General features: G+C 45.6%; 1 protein-coding gene, 1 long non-coding RNA gene and 1 pseudogene across 2 annotated transcripts; 1 reads left to right on the plus strand and 2 right to left on the minus strand.

Moving 5' to 3' along the window:
• Positions 1–478: 478 nt before the first annotated feature.
• Positions 479–3,206, minus strand: LOC123057344 (putative wall-associated receptor kinase-like 16; annotated as a pseudogene).
• Positions 3,207–9,203: 5,997 nt separating this feature from the next.
• Positions 9,204–10,472, plus strand: LOC123059625 (uncharacterized). The gene is made up of 3 exons (XM_044482148.1): positions 9,204–9,534; positions 9,978–10,099; positions 10,189–10,472. The coding sequence occupies exons 1-3, from the start codon at positions 9,355–9,357 to the stop codon at positions 10,226–10,228; spliced, it is 342 nt and encodes a 113-aa protein (XP_044338083.1). The 5' UTR covers positions 9,204–9,354; the 3' UTR covers positions 10,229–10,472.
• Positions 10,473–12,068: 1,596 nt separating this feature from the next.
• LOC123059626 (uncharacterized) lies at positions 12,069–18,248 on the minus strand. The gene is made up of 6 exons (XR_006427511.1): positions 17,987–18,248; positions 17,058–17,143; positions 16,054–16,208; positions 14,556–14,668; positions 13,573–13,666; positions 12,069–12,905 (listed from the first exon to the last, which is right to left on the minus strand). It is a non-coding gene; the product is annotated as an uncharacterized lncRNA (long non-coding RNA).
• Between the last annotated feature and the right edge of the window lie 2,127 nt (positions 18,249–20,375).

Here is a 20,375-nt window from a genome sequence, read left to right on the forward strand (position 1 = left end):
TGCCCACACGTAGGTGTGTGGGCTGTTTCTCTTATACACCACACAAAATGTGTGGGCGGACTCCCTAACGCCCACACGTGTGGAACTTATCGGCCTCCATTTCTAATTCAGAAGATCATATCTAGTACTACAAGGCAACTAAAGTTTCACCGGAAATAAGGTTCCTCGCGGTTGGAAACTAGTCTTTTTATAGAAGCAAATTGCATGCATGGAAGCACATAGTATGGCGCCTAATTAATGCCAATTAATATGATATCCGTGATTAGTAATACTAGTAGGAAACAAATTAATCATAGTTATTGCAAAATCCGCATGCAACTAAACTAACGGATGCACTTTTCAAGGAAGCAATCCAACTAATCACGCGTGGGGCTATACTACCAGATCTGGTGGCCATCATCCGACGGTCCATGACTAGTCTGATACTTGGCAAAGGATCAGTAGTCTGATCCCTAGTGGTCTCCTTTAACATATGCATCTAGCGTGGAAGGCTAGCAGATGCCATGAACTCTACCTCCAAGCTGTAACAGCCTCCGGACTGCACGTCGGCTTTGACGTCCAATATCGTCACAGAAGATTGATGATCAGCTCCAGATCTTCGAGTTAACCAACTTGGTTGTATTTGCTCTTCATTTCTAAGGTTTGCTTGATATGAGTTCACCAACTTTGCTCGTAGGGTCTGCAGTTCGGTCTCCACTTGTTTCATGGTGGGTCTTTCTTCACCACACAGTCTTAAGCATCGCTCTGCAAGAGAGGCGACACCGTTGATCTCTTCCTCGGTTGCCTCCTCCAGGACCTGAGAATTAACAATACCTGTGATTCTCCCCTCATTGAACTCCTGGAGAAAATAATTTGACAAATTCTTAATTGTGCCTGATTCACTTGTAAAAACAGGCTTCTTTCTGAGAAGCAACTCCACTAGTACCATACCAAAACTGTACATGTCGCTCTTCCCGTTCAACTGCCTGGTATGGAAATACTCTGGATCTAAGTACCCAAATGTACCTTGCACATTCATGACAATGTGTGTTTGATTGATCGGAACCAATCTGGATGCGCCAAAATCGGAAACTTTAGCTGTGTAGTTTCCCATCCAAGAGTATATTGGAGCACTTCACGTCACGATGGAAGATTGATATTGAAGCTGAAGAGTGGAGATAAGACAGAGCACCTGCTGTTTACAGGGCAATCCTTAAGTAATCACCCCAAGACAAAGAAAGATCATTACTTACATCTGCATGAAGAACTTCAGACAGTGAGCCACTGGATACATAATCATAAACCAGCAGTGGAACCTCGGTTTTGAGACAACATACAAATTGCTTCACAATATTTCTGTGATTTATCTCAGAGAGGACTGCGACCTCATTAATGAACTGACTGATCTCACACTCCTCAATGAACTTAGACTTTTTTATTGCAACAACACGCTGATCGGATAATATGCCTTTGTAAACCATGCCATGACCCCCACGGCCAATGATACGTGTAGGATCAGAGTTATTGGTTGCCTTCTCCAGCTCTTCTAACGAGAAAATCTTTGTATTCTCGTTTGCACTTTTATCAGATGATATCAATCTTTCTAGGAGAAAACCTTGGTTCTTCCGGAAATAGTTCTTGCATAGTCGCTTTTGAACATTTATTTTCCATCTACGAGTGAGAAGCACTACACTGAAGCTCAAAAGTAGAACACCAAAACCACATGGCAGCCCAATAATTACACCTGCAGGCATTAAGCTATTTTAAGTTTCTGTTCTATCTATAAAAAATGTAACAATTATAGTCTTACATAAGAGCAGAGACTGTTGTCTCTTAGTGCACTGCATTTTTAATGGATCATACTCAGTCTTGTGAGGACATTCTGTACAACTAAAGCTTCCGTTGGTATTATGGCAGGTCCCTTTACAATTGCCCGGTTCAAGGCATTCATTAATATCCGAAATTAACAAAATATGGATAAGATGCATAGAAAAATCTACAACACAGAAATCAGAAGATTATACTTCATTTAGTTAACATGAAACAATATCTAAGTACGTGAAGCCTACATGAAGGATAAAACAAACTACAAGTAGCAACTGTTTAACGTAACCAGCATAGACTCTATCAACAGAATTGAAGTCTTTAACACTTAGTTTCACACACTTGCTGTTGGTACTCACGCAAGCATATCCAGACCTATTCTGTTGGGCCTGTGAAAAACTTAGATTAGCACTAACCCATTGCACAGAGGAGAATGACCCAGAACAGGAAAAAAGATTAAACTTTCAGATATGATATATCTCCCTAGTAGGTCAGAACGGGTGGCGTTAACGGTCCCTTCGTCAATACTTATGTCAATGAGAGGGTTTTTTCCTCGGACCGAAATTCCAGTTACCGACAAGAAACCAGAAATTTCAGTGATCTCCAAAATAAATCCGGAATTCCCGAGATTTTCCGAAAACCGGCTTTTCCGCCCACTCCCCCCCCCCAAAAAAAACCTTAGTCAATGATGACATGTTTCTCCTCCCCCATGAGGGCAGCTGATAATGTCATATTTGTGCAGTTCAGGAACTTTTTCCGTGCAAAGAACAGAAATTGCACACTAGTGTTACCACACCAACGGGTACAATCAGCCCCTCCTAGGATTTAACTTATACCCTAGTTTGATCAGTGATAGGTTAGCATGTATCAATGCCCAAAATACCTAATAACTGTGCGTTTGGTCGCTAGATCAGGAAAAGAGAAGTCACCTGAGCAACCATCTTAGTGTAGGGATTGCCTTCATAGTAAGCCCTGCACTCGCAGCTGTAGCCATGGTTTCCGTCGATGCACTCGGCATGCTCGCTGATACAAGCATAGTTTGTCCTGTTTTTCTCGGCAGCAATGCAGTTGGATTGGCCAACTATCTGCCACGATAGCGTGAAGTTAGTTAGCACATCACTAGTCGTGCTGATTCTATCCCACAGTTGGGAGGTCTTGTTAGCAATAGCAAAGTCGTCCAGATGTACACGACAACATCCAAAGCCATTACAGTCGTGCATAGCTTCCATCTCAGTGATTTCTGGATCTGGGCACACCATGGCACAGATTGACTGGGTGGCATACTCTTTGACAGAGTACACATCCAGGTCGCAGCCGGTGATCTTTAGAGCAATGTCATGAAGATGGAAGGACCTCCCCGGCGGCTTAAAAGACAAGTTGTAGACACTGACACCAGATTTCATGGCGATGGTATGCGCCCAGTTCCCCTCAGGGCTATGCTGGCCTGTTACAACTCGGGATGCCAGAGTTGTTGGGGGCTGGTACGGTCTGCATACGACTAGAAACCCAATCTCTAGTTAGGCCAGAATGCAGGCCCGTACGATCCAGTAGGCCCCACAGGGCGGAAGACTTGCAATAGGCCCACAAAGGCCTGCTTAGAGAGGAGCTCGACACGGTAGTCGCGGCGGGGCTTATAAACCGGTGCGAGCTCCTCTCAACTAGCAAGGTGGGACTAAACATTGTGCACTGCGGGTGGCAGCGCACCACCTTTAGTACCGGTTGGTGGCTCCAACCGGTACTAAAGACCCCCCCCCTTTAGTACCGGTTGGAGCCACCAACCCGTACTAAAGGAAACCACCTCTTTAGTACCGGTTCGTGGCACGAACCGGTACTAAAGGTTCGCCACGAACCGGTACTAATGAGCGCCGCCCGCCTGGCCATTGGAACCGGCACTAATGGTCACATTTGTGCCGGTTCAATTACAAACCGGGACTAATGAGTTTCATATTAGACCCTTTTTCTACTAGTGAAGATGCCCATCATCGATCTACAGTTCTACACTACACCTTGCACTAGAGAAATTTAGGTCAGGCAGGAGTGGCCTCTCTTGTAGTTGTAGGTACCACTTTCATGACTGCCTTCCTTATTTCATATATATACCAATGGTTACGAACATACAGTTGACCCAAGGATGACTGGAACAGGATTCGTGTGGATGTGTGCTCAATATACAATGTGAAGAAGATGACCATGACCTCATACTCCATGCCGCAGAAAGACCTCAGTAAGTCAGTCCAGGGCCAATCTCTGTCTATTCCTAACAAAACCACGTTACACATTTCCCGTGCGGATTTTCTGGGTTTCCAAAGGTCGTTTCCTCTGCACAAAGAGAGGAAACAAATGAACATGCAAACTTGCATCATGTAAATGGCGAACCTCACAAAAAACTCAACTGGTTGGGATTTGGGAATGGCATCTTCAGTCTCCAACTCCACGGATAGCTTGCAACCGAGCTATGTGAATCCATCACCAAGAGCACGGCAGCAGTAAAAATTCAGAACATACAGTAGTTATACCTATCGCCAAGGGTTCATGTGGATGTGGTGTGTGCTTTGGTGACATGTGAGAGCAGATGATGACCCTCGTACATCCCCATGTGGATGTGGCAGTGGTTGTTAGCATCAAGCCATGCCCCGTGATGGTGGCGACCGGTGTCAGTGCACGGTCGAGTCCATGGCGGGTGTTTGCGCGTGTGTGTACGTGTGTGTCTAGTCCAGGTCGGTACGCCGGTGTTTGGCCGAGGCGTGCTCGAGTTAGGAGTCGTATGGATAGTTGGCTCAGGTCGTTAGCGAGACTCACGGGATAGGATTGGCGATCTGTCGGAGTGCAGCAGCGTGGGCGCGTAGGAGCGCGTCCTGTGCGCAGCAGCACATGTGGATCGTGGCCGGGTGATCCGGAGGAGTTGGGTACGGGGTAGTGCATGCATCCGTATAAACTCCATTCCCTTGTACTGCTTGTAGTGAGAGTCAGCTATGTAGTCATTAAAAAGATAAGGAAGATTAGGGCGTGCGTGCGCCCACGACGGCCTTCGTGCGCCGGCCCGTAATTTCTTGTGTCTTCTTCTACCTCTAGCCAAGAGTGAGAGAGGGCTGCGGTTCCAACAGTGGTGTACTTGATACAATGCATGTGAAAGAGATGATCATGACCGTGACCTTGTACGCCGTGCCGCAGGAAGACCTCAGCAAGTCACTCCATTAAAGAGGCCGGTATAAAATATGTTCCTGATACACCACGTACGGAGGAAACCAAATGTGAGAGGAACCAAATGAGCTCGCAAAAATTACAGCATGAAAATGGGGGGAACCACACAAGAAACTCACCAGCAGTAGGTAGGACAGGGCATCACGAGAACGTGGGATCGTTCCATTCAACCTGTTGTGATTGTTATCCTGCTCGTCAACAACGGAGGCCGGCCAGCAATCTTCAGTCCCCACCTAGTGGGGCAAAATTTCGTGTTTTGACCCTTTTTGCAAACAAAATCGGAATCTGATCCCGGTTCAAAAAAATTCGGGATCTGACCCTTTTGCCTACCGCCGGGCTACACGGCGGTAGGCCTGTGCATGCTACCGCCAAAGGGATCGGCGGTAGCCCACTTATCCATGTTAGCCCCAAGTAAACGGAACCGTCTCCTGCCGTCCACCCTACCGCCAGAGCCCACGGCGGTAGGCTCTGTAATCCCACCGCTGTAGGCTCTGGCGGTAGGAGCTGAAACCTTATAAACCCGCGCGGCCGGCTCGTGGGGCCCATCCACGAACCCGCCCCCATCTTCTTCCCCTAGCCGCGGGGCGGCGCAAGAACAGAGAGCACAAGCTCTCTCTCATCCCCTCCACTCCCCCCTCCGATCTCCTTCGTTTGGGCACCATTTTTGCGGATCGAGATGGCTCCAAAACGGGAAAAGTAAGCTCTCTCAATCCCTCCAATTAGTTCTACTCGAAACGCTTTCAATTTGATGCATTATTTGGTGCAAACAAATCTATCTTTTTACTTTGTTTTTATCCTAGGATTGCTTAGGTTGATTATATATGATGTATATAGTTGAATATAAACTCTAATAACTAGTTGTGGAGATTATGTGTAGTTTTGATATGAACCCTAGTTCATCACGAAGGTAGTTGGAGATTAACATTATTTTTGAACAAGTGGTGATGTGATTGATGTTGGAGGGATTGTAAGTAGTTGCTTACATGTGATTGAAATATGTATATGCATTTTTTTGAACAAATGGTCATATGATGGATTTTGATGAATGATGTATATGCAATTTTCTAATTGTTTCAATATACGATAAATGATGAATGTTGGTGAATAATTTATTTACATTGATCATTTATATTGGTTGAATATATGATAAATGATGAATGTTGGTTGAATATGATTCATTTATATTTGGACTTGATATGTTCATGTTTGTTCAAAATGATACAAGTTGGTTGAAAATGACATCATTTCTAATTGTTTAATTGTTACAGGCGGCCACCCCTTGCGCCAGAAATCGGCGTGAAGTACACGATGCTTGATCATGCTTTCGACAACGGTCACCGCGCCTGTTTTATGGAGAACGGAGTGGTAATGTCTATCATCAATTTGATGTATTGTTTATTATGACAAAATTAGTTACTAACAATTCCGTTTACATTCTAACAGATGCTCCCCCATTGCGGATGAGGGGCCACACGAAGGAACAAGAAAAGTAAGGACTCCAGTCCAGAGGATGTTGATGTGGTTGATTTTTTCTTGTGGCGTTGCTGCCGCAGAGTGACCTCTCAAGTCAGTCAATGCCTGACTTCTTGTGCAGGATATTCTAGCCCATCGAAGCGGGTGTTTGACAAGTCTTTGACAGCCGGCTCATTTATTCCCAGAATAAATCGCATTGCATTATTGCCTGGCTTGTGGTTCATGCTGCAGAGATAGACAGTGAATGCCATCGACAGTGAGACCCGGCTGCCAATCTTCAGTGCCACCTAGTGAAGATAAGCTAACTGATCGCTTCCAACCGAGATAAGCTGCAACGGAGGGCAGACTAGTAAAGTGAATATTGTGCACAGAGTAAATCAACCATGCCCTATGCCAAGGAGTTCCTGACGAGCCAAGGAGTTCTTTTTTTTGGAAAAGGAGGAAGACCCCCGGCCTCTGCATCTGGACGATGCGTGCAGCCACTTTATTAATTATTCATAAAAAATCTTACAAAAAAATACAACAGTAAGTCTAAAGCCACCGTCTAGACAACATTTGCCGCTGCTTCCTATCCAATTGATGAAGGGATGCTGATAGTTCGGGTCTAATACTACAGACCTCGCAGCCAGTGGTGGAGCTAGCCCGTCCATGGAGCCGGGGCAAAATACAAAGGGGTGTGCTCCATAGGCATTTGCCCACAAAGACTGGTGATTAATTCTCAGTCCCTTAGTGTAATTTAATGGAAGTATTTGGGCAGAGCCCGGGCAGCTGCCCAGGGTCGCTGGGAGGGTGGCTCCGCCACTGCTCACAGCCAAGGCTAACATCTAAGACCTGAGGCCCCAACCTAGCCACTTGCCGGGTCTGGGGCACACATCGGTCCGGTGCGCTCTCAGAGGCCGCCGCCGCCAACTGCCACCGCTCCATCTTCAGAGTTGTACTGAGCATCAACCTTGCTCGGTCTAGCTGTCGTCGATGCCACCATGGTGCCCAACGGCAACACCTCCCTACGCGCAAACAGCTAAGCACGTCGCGGTTGCCACCGATACACCTCAGCACCATGCTGCCAAGTATCACCAGCCAACACAGCTTGAAGTCTTTGGAAGATCGGTCGTGCGTAGCACCTGCCAACCAGGCCTGATAAAGCGTAGCACCTGTCGGTCAGGCATAACTACATCTCCACCGAAGCTCCATGCAAGGCGAAGCCGCTCCACCTCCTGCCTCTGACTTCCAGTGCTGCTCCACAAACGATGCTCTCAAGAGAGAAACGACACCGCAGTGCCGCCATAGTCCAATCTGGAACACCAGATCCTAGGGTTTCCCCCGGAGCAGCATGAGTGAGTCGACAGTAGTTACACGACGATGTGTTCATCAAGGTAACGGCGTAGAATGCCGCCATCGCCTGCCGTCGGCTCGGTTTTCACCGGCAACCATGTCTCCCCAACTCGCAGCCGGGACTAGATGATGGATCTCGAGATCTGATCACCAAGCCTCTAGCCGGCCACCTCCGACGAAGAAGATGACCACCACCGCTGGCTACACCGGCCAGAACAGATCTGCCAGAGGTGCCACCGAGCAGTCCACCAGGCCCTCGACGCCGTCGCCGATCTAAAGCCAGATGACGTGCCGCCGAAGACCGCAATGCGCCGCCGCCCGATCTAGGCCAGCAGCCGCCCGTGGCCCAAGGCAGGGCCGACCACCGCCGTCATCGTTAAACCATCGCCGCCGCTTCTCGATTGGCCGCACCTCCACGCACGTTGGGGCCCCGCCACCCCTGAGACGTGGGAGGGAGGAAGGGCCGCCACCACTGTCGGCCTCCGGGCGTAGGCCGGTGGCGGCGGGAGGTAGGAAGGAAGATGAGTTAGGCTCCGACGGCAGTTAGGGTTGGGGTGCGACCTGAGTCGCCCGAGTGGGGGGCGACGCGGGGGTGTTTCTCCTACCGAGCCAAGGAGTTCTTGGCGAGCTTAAACAACAATGGTAGCGACGTGTACTACAAGGAAGACGGAATCATCGACAATGACGTGCAGGGGATCACGTCGGTAGGGTACTACGTGTTGAGTGGTGCTCAACCTTGTCCTCCAGATCTTTAGCCAAGTTTCTCAGATCGCGCTTCTCCTATTTTGGCATCCCGTGATCTTTTGTTTTATTTTCCACTGATCATGTTATGACAAGCGGCCAACGGTTTTAGGTTATCACGTCACGCAACTCTGAAAAAAAGAGAACACGTTATCTATCTCATACGGGTTTGATCTTCTGTAATTTTTTCCACAACATGCCTCATAAACATCTTGACACAACGCGCATGCCTGTAACTAAGTCACTCCACATGTGAAGGTAATCATATTAATCAGTTTTCATAAACAAGCGCGGCTCCAACCAATAAACTCGTACAATTATCTTGAAATAAATGGACTTACAATACCAATCTTTGTCACATTGTTTTCCCCTTGAATACAAGCGCATGCGGAGCTTACAAAGGTGGAAACATAATCATGCATTATTGCATCAGTTTACAAAAGTAAAACCAAATCATCCATTATTATGGGCTTAACATAGGGAAACACTACTAGCAGCCGTCTGATAGCAGACGTTTACCAGACCATGCGCGGGTCGTTGATGTCTTTTTCATCTCACGGTTGAGATGGCCTCCTAAATCCTTTTATTCGTTTCCAAAATACACCATTATCTAGCCACATCATCACCCATAACTCCTCCCGTAATAATCTCACCTACCATAAACGCATCAGTCTCCTCGTCCTATCTCCATAACTACACCCGACAGCGTCAATCTCGTCGTCGCCCCTGTTCTCACCACCATGAACAGCCTCTGTCCATGCCCGTGAAACTAGCCATGCCGGTGCGCTGTCCCATCGTGTGGTTATGCCTGGCATTAGTTACGACGCGCACGACCAGCGAGCTCGCAGCCCCATCGCCGTCTCGGTCATCTACAATTGCTTCGAGCACCACGGCATCCAGTCCACCGCGGTAGATCTTCGTCTCGGTCACCGGATGTATCTGGCACGCGAGGAACATTGCTGGAGTCGCCCCCCTCATCTGCAGGTACCATCCTCATCTCACCTATGGATTGTGGGAGGTCTTGATATAGTTCTACTCCATTGTGTATCTGCATGACAGAATCATTGTCCTCATCCAACCTCTTGGTCCTGACTATCCTCATCATATAGAAAGTATGTTGATATTGCATCCATACCATGCTTCCTGCTTTTCATGATTCGTACATATAGGATTACAACGTCAGTCCTTACAGTTTACTTCATATTTACCACGCCAAGGCTTCTACACTAGGCCAGTTTGCTTCATACATATCAATCTTGTGCTTCTACATTGTGTTTAGTTTTTCTTTGGCTCTATGCCCTGCATGTACTTGTAGGCTCCATGTTTTTTACTTAGTCGACAGCCAAATCATGCTTCCTAAAACGTATATTATGGACAAGCTGCATGTGCCACCCCCTTCCTTATCTTAACACAAAGTTCCTTCCTAGCTCGAGCTCCGCGGTCCCTCCTATCTAGACCGTTGGCTTGCTATGCGATTTGTGCAGGAAAGGAGCGGCACGAGCGCGCAGCGGTTGCATGCAGCGTCATTTGCAGGCGCTGCCGTGCGCAGGTAAACAGTAATCAAACCTAGGTATAGCCCTGTATGCTAGTACTTGTGGGTCCTAGCGCATCTGACTCCCCTCTGTTCTGTCTTATCAGCCGCCCCTCGTCTCCCATCCGCATCTCACCCCGGCGCTGATGGAATCCTCTGCCTCGGTGGTGTCTCCACCTATTTAACTGTTGAAAGAAGCTAGGTCGCTGAGTTTGAGATCCATAGTGTATACGAGGAGATGGAAAGGAAGACAAAAGAGGATGCCAGATTATAACATACCTCTGATCCAGGCAGATGGAGACGGACGTCATTGCGGATGGATCTGGAGGCGCCGCAATCAAAATCTGTTCGGCCGCTGCCGCTATCGCCATGATGGGCTCCTCTGCCTCGTTGGTGTCTCCACCTCTTTTCCTGTTGAAAGAAGCGAGCTCGCTGCTCTCCAGATCCATGGTGCTGCAAGCAGATACAAAAGAGGAGAAAGAGGATGCCAGAGTAAAACAGCTATGCGTTGCCTGATAGAAGGAACGAGATTACACGCGTCGTACTTGCACAGAGGAGTCGTCCAGATCTGTTGGTTGTCCGTCGTTCAGTGGAACGCATAGCTGTTTGATGGGCCTAGTCACGTGGGGCCCTTCACGTCTTGTCTAGTAGCCTACTAGGCCCATCAAATTCGAACCTTTTGCAGCCTCCCGCCAGAGTATTAGGGCTTGATTCCCGTGGCAGAGCTGCTGTTATTCAAACACTAGATGACCCGTTGCACCAATGGCGCAAAGGCCGAATGTAAGCTAATCGATGTGAGAGTATGCTCTAGCATATTATTGTTCAAAAAGAATAGCTTATATACATTGGTTGAATGTGTACAGGATCGATTGGGAAATCTTAATATGAGCTTGTAAGGGTGTGTTTGGTTCAGGAACAAAGTGTAATGGAATGTCATGGTTCCGTTCCATAGAAATGGAATGGTTCCGTCTCTGTGTTTGGTATAAGAATGTAGTGGAATGGAACGGTTACGTCTCCATGTTTGGTTGGTGGAATGGTATGGAATGAAAATTGTTCAAATTGGTGTTTGCTTTTCTGGTATCATACGCAACATTGATAATATGTTCCTGAGCTTTCTTTTCTAATTCCAAAATAACATTTTCTTTGTCTTTTCATCATCGAGGAAAACAAGTCAGGTGCCTCCACCAAAGTGAAAACATCCCTCGATTCTCCTATCTCGCCTCGCCCGGCATACATGAAGATCACACTGTTCTAGACATTCACATCAGATTATCAGAACCATATCCAGTTTTGAGGATCGTTGCTTACATGGATTAGCCAATTGAACCTTCCTGAATTCTTCTAAGCTCGCCATGGCTGCCGCCTGGAATCAGGCGCCCTTCTTCCCGGCCTTGGCCATGGGCCCGCTGGTGCCACCAGCGTCAGCCGCCACCCTCTCCAACTACCCGCCGAGCACTGGATGCCACCGCTCGTCTTCCCAGCGTGAGCCCCGCTGCCCACTGCCGCCCGTCTTCTCGGCCGTGAGCCGTGCACCCGCCGCCCGTCAGCCGATTCAGGATGAGGCGAGGGAGAGGACCGGCCGGCGGCGCGGATCTAGGAGAGGACCGGCCGGCGGCTTGGATCAGGAGGGATGGATCGAGGGGGCTTCGTGCAAGTGGAGTACGACGTGCGAGATAGAGAGGGACGAGCGCTGAGCACGGTTCCGCGTGGTCCGCTCGATTTGGAGAAACCGCTCGGTTCCGGATCTCAGCGGAATATTCGCTCGATGGGAACGAGTGGGTTCCGTCCCAGTTACCAACTGAACGCTAGAACGTGGCCCAGGAACGAGTCCGACCCATTATATTCCGGTTGGTTCCTGAAACCAAACACATCCTAAGTGCTGCAGATATGATCACAGGGAATGTTTGATGCAAACATTAGTGTGAAAGCATGGATAAAAGGAAAGGTTGTTTTCTTCGGTCATAGTGTTGTGAAACAATAGTAGAAGAGGAGACCTTCACATATATACAATAAGCGATGGTAAACCGCTCTTGACTATACAGACAACAATAAAATCTAAAGATCGTAAACTACATCATAGACTACTTTTCACCATAGAGGCAGCAAGGGAGGACTAAAGTCTATACATATCTTGCTGGGAGTAGTCCAAAATGGGAAAGATGCTGGTCTGATAGATATGAAACAAAAGGTGGTTGTTGCGGTAACCGATGAAGCACGCTATCCAGGATACATTCAGCAAAGTTTACCAGAAACTGTTGCTGGTTGCTTCAAGGCGCTGCTCAAACTTCATAGCAATGTAGCGTAGCCTTTGCGTCAGTCCTTCGATGCTTGCAAGAGCTGTTTTCATAACTCCTTTGGTGTTGTCCTGACCTTTCAGGTGGCAAGCAGCTGTTGTGTTTTCTATCTGGGTAGAATATGAGTTCATGTACCTGACAGCGTAGTAGCATGTTTTGCGCAGCTTCTTGATTGTCTCATTCGATGAAGTCAACCATTTGACCAGGTGCGTCACTTGATTTTCTAGCCTCTTGACATGGGTGTAGTGGTAGCCTCTCATTTCTTTGCCATATGCATTCTCCATGAATCTAATAGCCTCCATAGCAGCACTGACTTCTGCATCTTCATAGCTATCTAAGATTGCACCTGGTATAGAACTCGGGACAAGTGAACCATCTAGCAATTCCAAAGTAGAAATGAAAGTCACTGTCACACGATTCTTTCCGCCTGGGTATATTTTGTGCTGGTAAGTTGCAGGGGGCAGCTTTAGAGCTTGCAGCATGAGGCCAAAGATGTGAGCATAAGGAATCACTATCAGGTAGTCATTATCCTGTAGGGACACAGCGAGGGTAAATTTTCTTTCTCACAAAATAATAGTTGAACCAATAGATGAGAAGTGCTAAAAGCTGCTAGCCTAATTAACCTAATAGCGGAACATTAAGCCCTCAATTTAGCAAATAATTGAAGATTTACCGCAACCATATAGATCTAATAGCAGCAGTCTTAACCAATGACAATAAATAAACTACCACTATTTTCTCCCGTAAATAAACTGCAAATAATTAACATAAGCATTAAATCGGTCACCCTAATTAACTTAATAGGTTAACACTTATCTCTCTCTAATGAAATAAATAACATCATGCATCACCGCAAGACAGTATAAATTTCACTCAAAATCTAATCAAAACTGCATCTTGTGCCATTTATGACACTTGGATCAACATTTAAGGGAATAACAATAGATCATTGTCAAGTGGGAATGTTTTACTGAATTTCAACTTATATGATAAAATTATTAGGCAAGCTTTGAAAATAAGTTTATAAGCTTTCAGAATCCTATCCGCAAACACATGACAGTTCCCTTGGAGGTATATACTTATTTCTCCATATGTCATTATTTCAAGACAAAGCATGTTATTCACACCCACTTAGAATCATAATTTCCAGTAAACTTTCCATACAGCAATATCAATAAAAAGGCTTCTGTTCTTTACCTTTGATAGAAGAGGCAACTGGCTGAGGCTGCCCTAGCATGAGGTCAAACTGTCGATTGCAGAGCTGAAGCGCTATTGAAAGTAATTACATCACCTGCTCGATGTACAAAATAACCATTATATCATATATCATATTTTACGGTTAAAACTGCAAAAGGAGTAGAGAACGGCAAAAGGGAACTACACAATTTAGTCAACAAACTAAGTTTAGAGGCGAAAATGTATGATGGAGTGCACGAATTCCTTTCGCTGGTCTCCGTGTGAATTACGTAGCCTGACAACTAAATTTCAAATCATGGCATGATGGCAAGCAAGGAAAAGGTGCCAATTCACCACCACTACCAAATTCCTCCACATCCAGCTAACTTTTATGGCTTCATGCCAACATTGGCCAACTCCTTTAACATGTAGTAGAAACAAATGATTTAATTTATATCATACAGTAAAATCTTCCCTCAAGTCTGAAAGTACCACAGACCCTGATGTAAGGAGCAGAATAAATTTAAACCATCAGGCGCATTGTTTCTAAAACCAGGGCCAACCTCTCAAATCTCTATATGGTGTTCTTGTCCCCGAGAAATAGAAAAGCGAGTTATATACAAGGAAAATGTACCAAAAGCAAGGTGAGTTAGTTGTTTCAAACATGCAGTCCTTGCTAAACATTTAGCCGAAAGAAGTAGAATAACTAACCCATCACTAACGCTTAAGTACAGTATCTGATTTTTTTTTCTGGCCATGCAAACATGTAAATATTTGGCAGATATGTAGACTAAAGTGTCAACTAAAAAACACTGACCGCAATTGGAAGAAACATAATCAGTCTAGAATAAGCATTTGTAGCTAGATAAATTACTTATTTCAAGTTGACTGCTATTTCTTTTAGGAAGCAAATCATGGCAGGAAGTCAACTATAAAATGGCAAGAAGATGATTGTCCAACAGTTTTTCCTCTGGTTGATTTCGGGTAAAACAGAGAGGCCATACCAGCTGCACTTCCTCATTTGTAAATTCCCGACGCTTGTTCTTGTTTTGATTCATTTAGGCTGGCTATCTTCTTGCTGCTTGAACCACAAGTTCTTTTATCTTTCTTGAGACCTCTACATAGATAGAGGAAAATCAAGAAGATGAAAATTCCATTCAAGATCAAAATATCGACCTTCACTATCACCTCCAGCTCATACAAAATTAGCGACATCAAGAGACAACAAATTATAAATCAAATTAAATATTTGCACAATTCAAATATCTGCACAGAAATCTACAAGCAAACAAACAACCCCATGGATCTTTCATTGTACAAAGGCATCTCAATATACACTCAGAGCTTGATAATAGAAACGAGGCATAGTTATTTTAGTCTGCCAAGCATTTTGTGCCTACCGCAATCATGAAGTATACTGTGTAACTAACCTAATCGTTTTCTCATTGTTACCCAAGAAGGAAGAACTACCTAAATAACTGAGAGGAGGGCAGTGAGGAGGATGGCTTGGGTACTGATTCAAACTAACAACCGATAGATCGGGTTTCACATTAACATAAAACAACATCACATTTATCATCAAGTGCTAAGCTATCATCATTCAAATGCATGTAATTTCTGGTTTTACGTGGACATACCGAACGAAGCAATGGGAAAACATAGAGATTAGAATAGCAGTCCATGTAGCAGACAAAGTCAAAATAGCAACAATTTCGATCGCTTCTAGGACTATTAGCAGTGGGCCATGCACTTGCAGGTCCCGTTGCCATTAAAATGGAATCAGGTTACCCCCATGGTAGCACATTTAAAAGGTGCCGAAATCTAAACAGAAATAGAATAGCCAGGAAAACAGATCAAGTTACTCAATGGCCGCACGCACACGCATCAAAAGGTGCGGAAACCTAAACAGAAACATAAACATATATTAACCGAATTGATCAAACCTAGCTATCCGATCCAGGCCAACCAATGGCATCACATATATATCGACCGAAATGCATTGGGCCATTGCAAATCTGAATGGAGGATCAATACACAAGTTTATGATTATGGATAGGTTCGCGTTGTTTAGAGATGCGGGTTGCAGGCTATATCCATGCCAAGACAGTACCTTGTATGTATAGGACTGAAGGATAATATTTTTAAGAATCTGAATCTAACTTCCATTTAACAGAAATTATAGCATCTATACTGTGTAGAGGGTTCAGATATATATTTGTTCACCAAGCTTCTTTATTATGTCCATCTCTTTTTCTAGTTGCAATATAACACAAGGAGGCATTGTTAGTCCGAAACCAGACTGTACGCGAATTTGGGCGCATTAATTTCACAAGCCAGGGAAATAATGTACTTCCCAAGACATACCATAGCTTATTCCTCTTATTTCTTTCTCAGACATGCACACATCAAATTAGAGGAATTTTAGGGAAATAAATGAAAGCTTGATGCGAGACAGGAATGGGCAAGCATATGGGAAACGAGCACTTGCAAGCATATTCTTACTTTATGAGCACCGCTAACAAGCCCTGGAGGCTCGGGGTGACATGAGGCGCCGCATCTGGTCGATCACAATGACCATCTGAATGTCGAACACCATGTCAGCTTCCTCTGCTCTAACCCAGTGGTCTGGCAGCATCGGATGCCACCAAAGCTGATCCCTGCATACCAGGACACCAAAATTATAATATGAGAAGATAGCATAGGAAGAGCAAAAAAATTTGTTTAGTCATCCCACAAAGCTACTAAATTCCTTGGCTCAGTTAAGGTGCTTTTCAACACCATCACGGAACCGGGAGTAAACTGCGCACATCTCAGCAGCTGCCACACACTGGTGCCAGACACGCGACAACAGCGGCGAGGAGGCCCGTGGCATACTCGGACGTTCAAAGCTGTTCAAAGCTCCTCAGGTTGTCTATCTATCTCAAATTCCTCTCTCTTTTACCAAAAGTTAGACACGGTCGAAAACTCAAAGAAACAAAATTCTTCTGGTTGTGTATCTCTCAGATTCCTCTCTATTTTCTTTAAAATTAGATGCGGTGGAGACGGAAAAGAAATTAACTTTGTGCACTATTTATACACACTGGGAGGAGAAAATATATGGAAGAAGTAAAACCAATTAGAGTAGTATCTAGGTTTATAAATATACAAAATTGTCGAGCATGAATTTCCCTTTTACACTTCGTCTAGCAGATTAAGTATATAACAAATCAAACAGTAAATATGTGAGCTCATTGTCGCTTGTTGGCAAGTAAACAGAAGGCAACCAAAACTGAAGATATACATGTTCTAGACAGGACAATGGTTGCTTCTGTTTGTTGCTGGCCCTCTTCTGTCCAAGGCTACCAATCGTATGGTCAGCAACTAAAACAACCATGAATTAAGAAATTAATTAACTGTAATTAACAAAAATAGACTTCACATGTGAATCCAAAATGGCAATGAACACGAACCCTAACGGTGCATCACCAGAAAATAATGTTAGGAAGGATGGACGTTTCGGGAGTTACCGGTCTGGCGCCTTAGGAGGAGGCTACCTTCCGGAGTCCGTCCTCTTGGTGATGAAGCTGACGCCGATGAAGCTGAGAATGAAATTCTGTCCAACATAGTACAACCTCCTTTAATATTTTTATAGGATTCGATATAGAAGAGGAATTCAGACAAATTATATGTGTATAAGCATCTACAGAAACATATCTACAACTATCATGTTGAAAGTTTATTTTAATTCAACCTCTAACAGGCCGTAAACTGGCAAATGAAAAAACTGCGCTCAGGATAATAACTTCCTGGACAGCACATTAAATTGATGGCTGCTCTGAAACTGCCTGGCCAAAAAGCACAAACAAATACTCTTTGGAAAGCTTGAGACCTACACTACAACTTATATTTGGAGACTTGAAATTATGGACTGATCAGCCCAGAATTGGCCCAAACATCACTATCCAAAAACACCAATTCCTCTAACTGAACCAAACTATTCCTCTAATTATGTACAGCAGGGGCAGCAGTGCTAAATGCTTTCTTCTCTACAGATTCTTATAGCAACATAGAAATAAGTGCCTTTCATTGAGCTTTTCAATTCAGCACACATGAGCAATTAACTTTCAAAATCCTAGAATAATAGAGGCATAGGTAAGAAACACCAACCTGCAATAGATGTTGCATAGAGAACTTTTCAGTTCAGCACACATGAGTATTTAACTTGCAAAATCCTAGAATAATACATGCATAGGTAGCTGCAGTGAGAAGGAGAGGAGCACCAACCTGCAATGATGTTGGATAGAGAAAATAAACTCTCAGCAGGAGCATATCCGCAAGCCAAACGGGAATAACTAAAAGTAGCAATGTGTGAAACATAACAGAGAAAGTCCAATCACTAAGTTTCATAAGAACACCGACGACAAATGAATATTGTGAGAGATTGATCTTGGCTTACCTTCTGCCAAGGACGACGTCGACGGCACCGTCGACGACCGCTTCGCCAGCAGTGCACCAGCACCGCGCCTGCTTCAGCAGCTGCTCCTCTCATCCCCGGCGGCGCCACAAAGAGAAAAAATGAAAAAGAGAAATCAGGAGAAGAAGCAGAGCAACGAAGAGGAGAAGAGGCAGCAATGGTGAAATAATGAAACGGGAGATGTGGAGATGCAGCCCGCACAGGAGCATGGTGGCTAGTTTTACCTCATACTCTTATCCCTTGGTCAGGCAGCGCTCGATCTAGAAGCACGGCACGCAGCGGCAACGGAGTTCTTCACCAATCCTCGCCTCCCTCTCTCTCCTGCAGATCGAATCCAGCACCGCCGCCGTCGCCGGCCAGCTCATGGAGTCCAGCCACCGCCGCCCCAGATGTTGGTTGCTGCTCCTCTCCTTTCCCCTCCTCCTCTGCCGTCGCCCCAGATGCCGAGTCCCGATCGAGGCCGCACTCCTCGGCTCGAGGTCCTCAGGCTGAGGCCGGATCAAGGCCATGCTCGTCGAGGCCGGCCAGGCGGGGGAGCCCGTCCCGCGCGAACCTAGAGCTGGCGGTGGAGACGGGTTCGCCCTCGAAGCGCTTGGCCACGGAAGCCTGCGTCCGAGCGATGGGAAGGCCAGGAGGAGGAAGAGGCGAGGCGGTGGAGGAGTAGCAGTCGGCGGCGGGGCTCCTAGGGCGCAGGAGGAGGAGGTGGGAGGGAGTGGCGGCGGACGAAGGAGGGAGGAGCGAGGGGCGCGGACGAGGGAGGGAGGAGCGAGGGGCGCGGGGCTGTGGATTGGGGCTAGGGTTCGATGCGGTGCGGTGTTTTTTTCCTTCGCGTGGTGTGCTGCATCCCCATGCGCGGCGTGGTGCGGTGGTCTTTTTTCCCTCGCGTGGTACCGTGCGCTCGAGGCCTTCGTTGTGACTACCACTCTAGGAGGCTTTATATGTTAGATGTGAACGTATATGAGGAAAAAGATTCTCTATTGCATGGTCCTGATAGAGAGTACCGTGGAGCTCAAGCTACACAAATCTACTCTCCTATCTTAATTTGAACGATTGTGCAGAGATCTTTTGTATCTCCCTGTTATATAATATGCTTCGACTATGTAGAAGTCATATTGAGATTGCAAGAATACGATGCATCCAATTTTCATGCTTCATTTGTCTCATACATGTGTTTATTCATAATGCACAGTCAGGTTCATACACACGATAGTTATGCTTCTTCTCTATGTGCGGTTTGGTTTGTTACTTCACACTTATGCTTCTACATTATGTGCAGTTGGCTTCATTTTCATGCTTCGTATTGTTTCATAGACGTCATGCTTGTATCCAAATCAAACTACTCATGCTTCCTAAATTTTGACAGGGCTAACTTGAGATGATGATCGTGCTTTACCGTCTGTGTGCATGCCACGATCATCGATGTTGGTCATGGAGTCCAACGTGAGATCAAGCATCTCAATGACCAATGTTTTGTCATCATTTGGAAGCAACCTAGCAAGCCACACAATCGGTTCTCTAATTAAGGTCAAGGGTGTCGTCCCCTCGATGGTGTGGTCCTCGCTGCTCCTCACCGGATTCTCGTGGCTCGTGATGTCAATACTCACAGATTTGTGAAACAAAAGGAAGTCATCGAGGCTTGGTCGGAAGCGGTGGATGGAGCAGAGGACTATGAATTATGTAGCATGGTTTGTAGTGTTGTAAGCATGATTTTCATATGATGAAAGCAATTTGAGCACATTTGTATTCCTTGGAATCAGATTCCTAATATGCTTAAAGCATGTGTTATGACTTATGTGTACATGTGATAATAGTTCTTTTTTATAGAAAGGAGATTGTATTTGGGTAGAGCAATCCTCTAGTTGGTTGATTCAGATTTTGTGTACAGTAGAAATATTGTCCGAAACATAAGTTCCATTTTGGAAGCATATTTGGGTAGAGCAATCCCCTTTTGGAAGCAAATTTTCCATTCGGTGTACAGATATGATAGTAATTTTGGGACGGAAGTAGTAGTTGTTATACTTTCTACTCGTAGTATGTTTCAACTGCCTATTAATATTGCATCCAATATTGCTCTTGTTTGCTTCCTGCGAACAAGAATGATACATTGTACATTGTACTGAATATAGTTTTTGGTACAACATTAGTGCATTATAAGCAGGAATGGCATGTGAGCAAGCATGTGACCTTTTTATTCTACCGAAGCATCAAAAATCTTTATTAAACATGTGAGGAAGCATGTGCCATCTGTGATCCTTTGGTACTGAAGCATCGAATGACAAAGTAGGCGAGCATTATACGTATGTTATGCATGAAGCAACTAAGTGCCACATATAATTTGTTAATATCCATGGTAATATCGTTGACACTGGAA

Source organism: Triticum aestivum, chromosome 3A (assembly GCF_018294505.1).
Source record: "Triticum aestivum cultivar Chinese Spring chromosome 3A, IWGSC CS RefSeq v2.1, whole genome shotgun sequence".
NCBI classification, from domain to species: domain Eukaryota; kingdom Viridiplantae; phylum Streptophyta; class Magnoliopsida; order Poales; family Poaceae; genus Triticum; species Triticum aestivum.

Coding starts and splice junctions, on each gene's coding strand:
- LOC123059625 (XM_044482148.1), top strand. CDS start 9,355: ATGCCTGGCATTAGTTACGACGCGCACGACCAGCGAGCTCGCAGCCCC. Junction 9,535..9,977: donor GTCGCCCCCCTCATCTGCAG/GTACCATCCTCA, acceptor GTTCCTTCCTAG/CTCGAGCTCCGCGGTCCCTC. Junction 10,100..10,188: donor GCAGGCGCTGCCGTGCGCAG/GTAAACAGTAAT, acceptor CTGTCTTATCAG/CCGCCCCTCGTCTCCCATCC.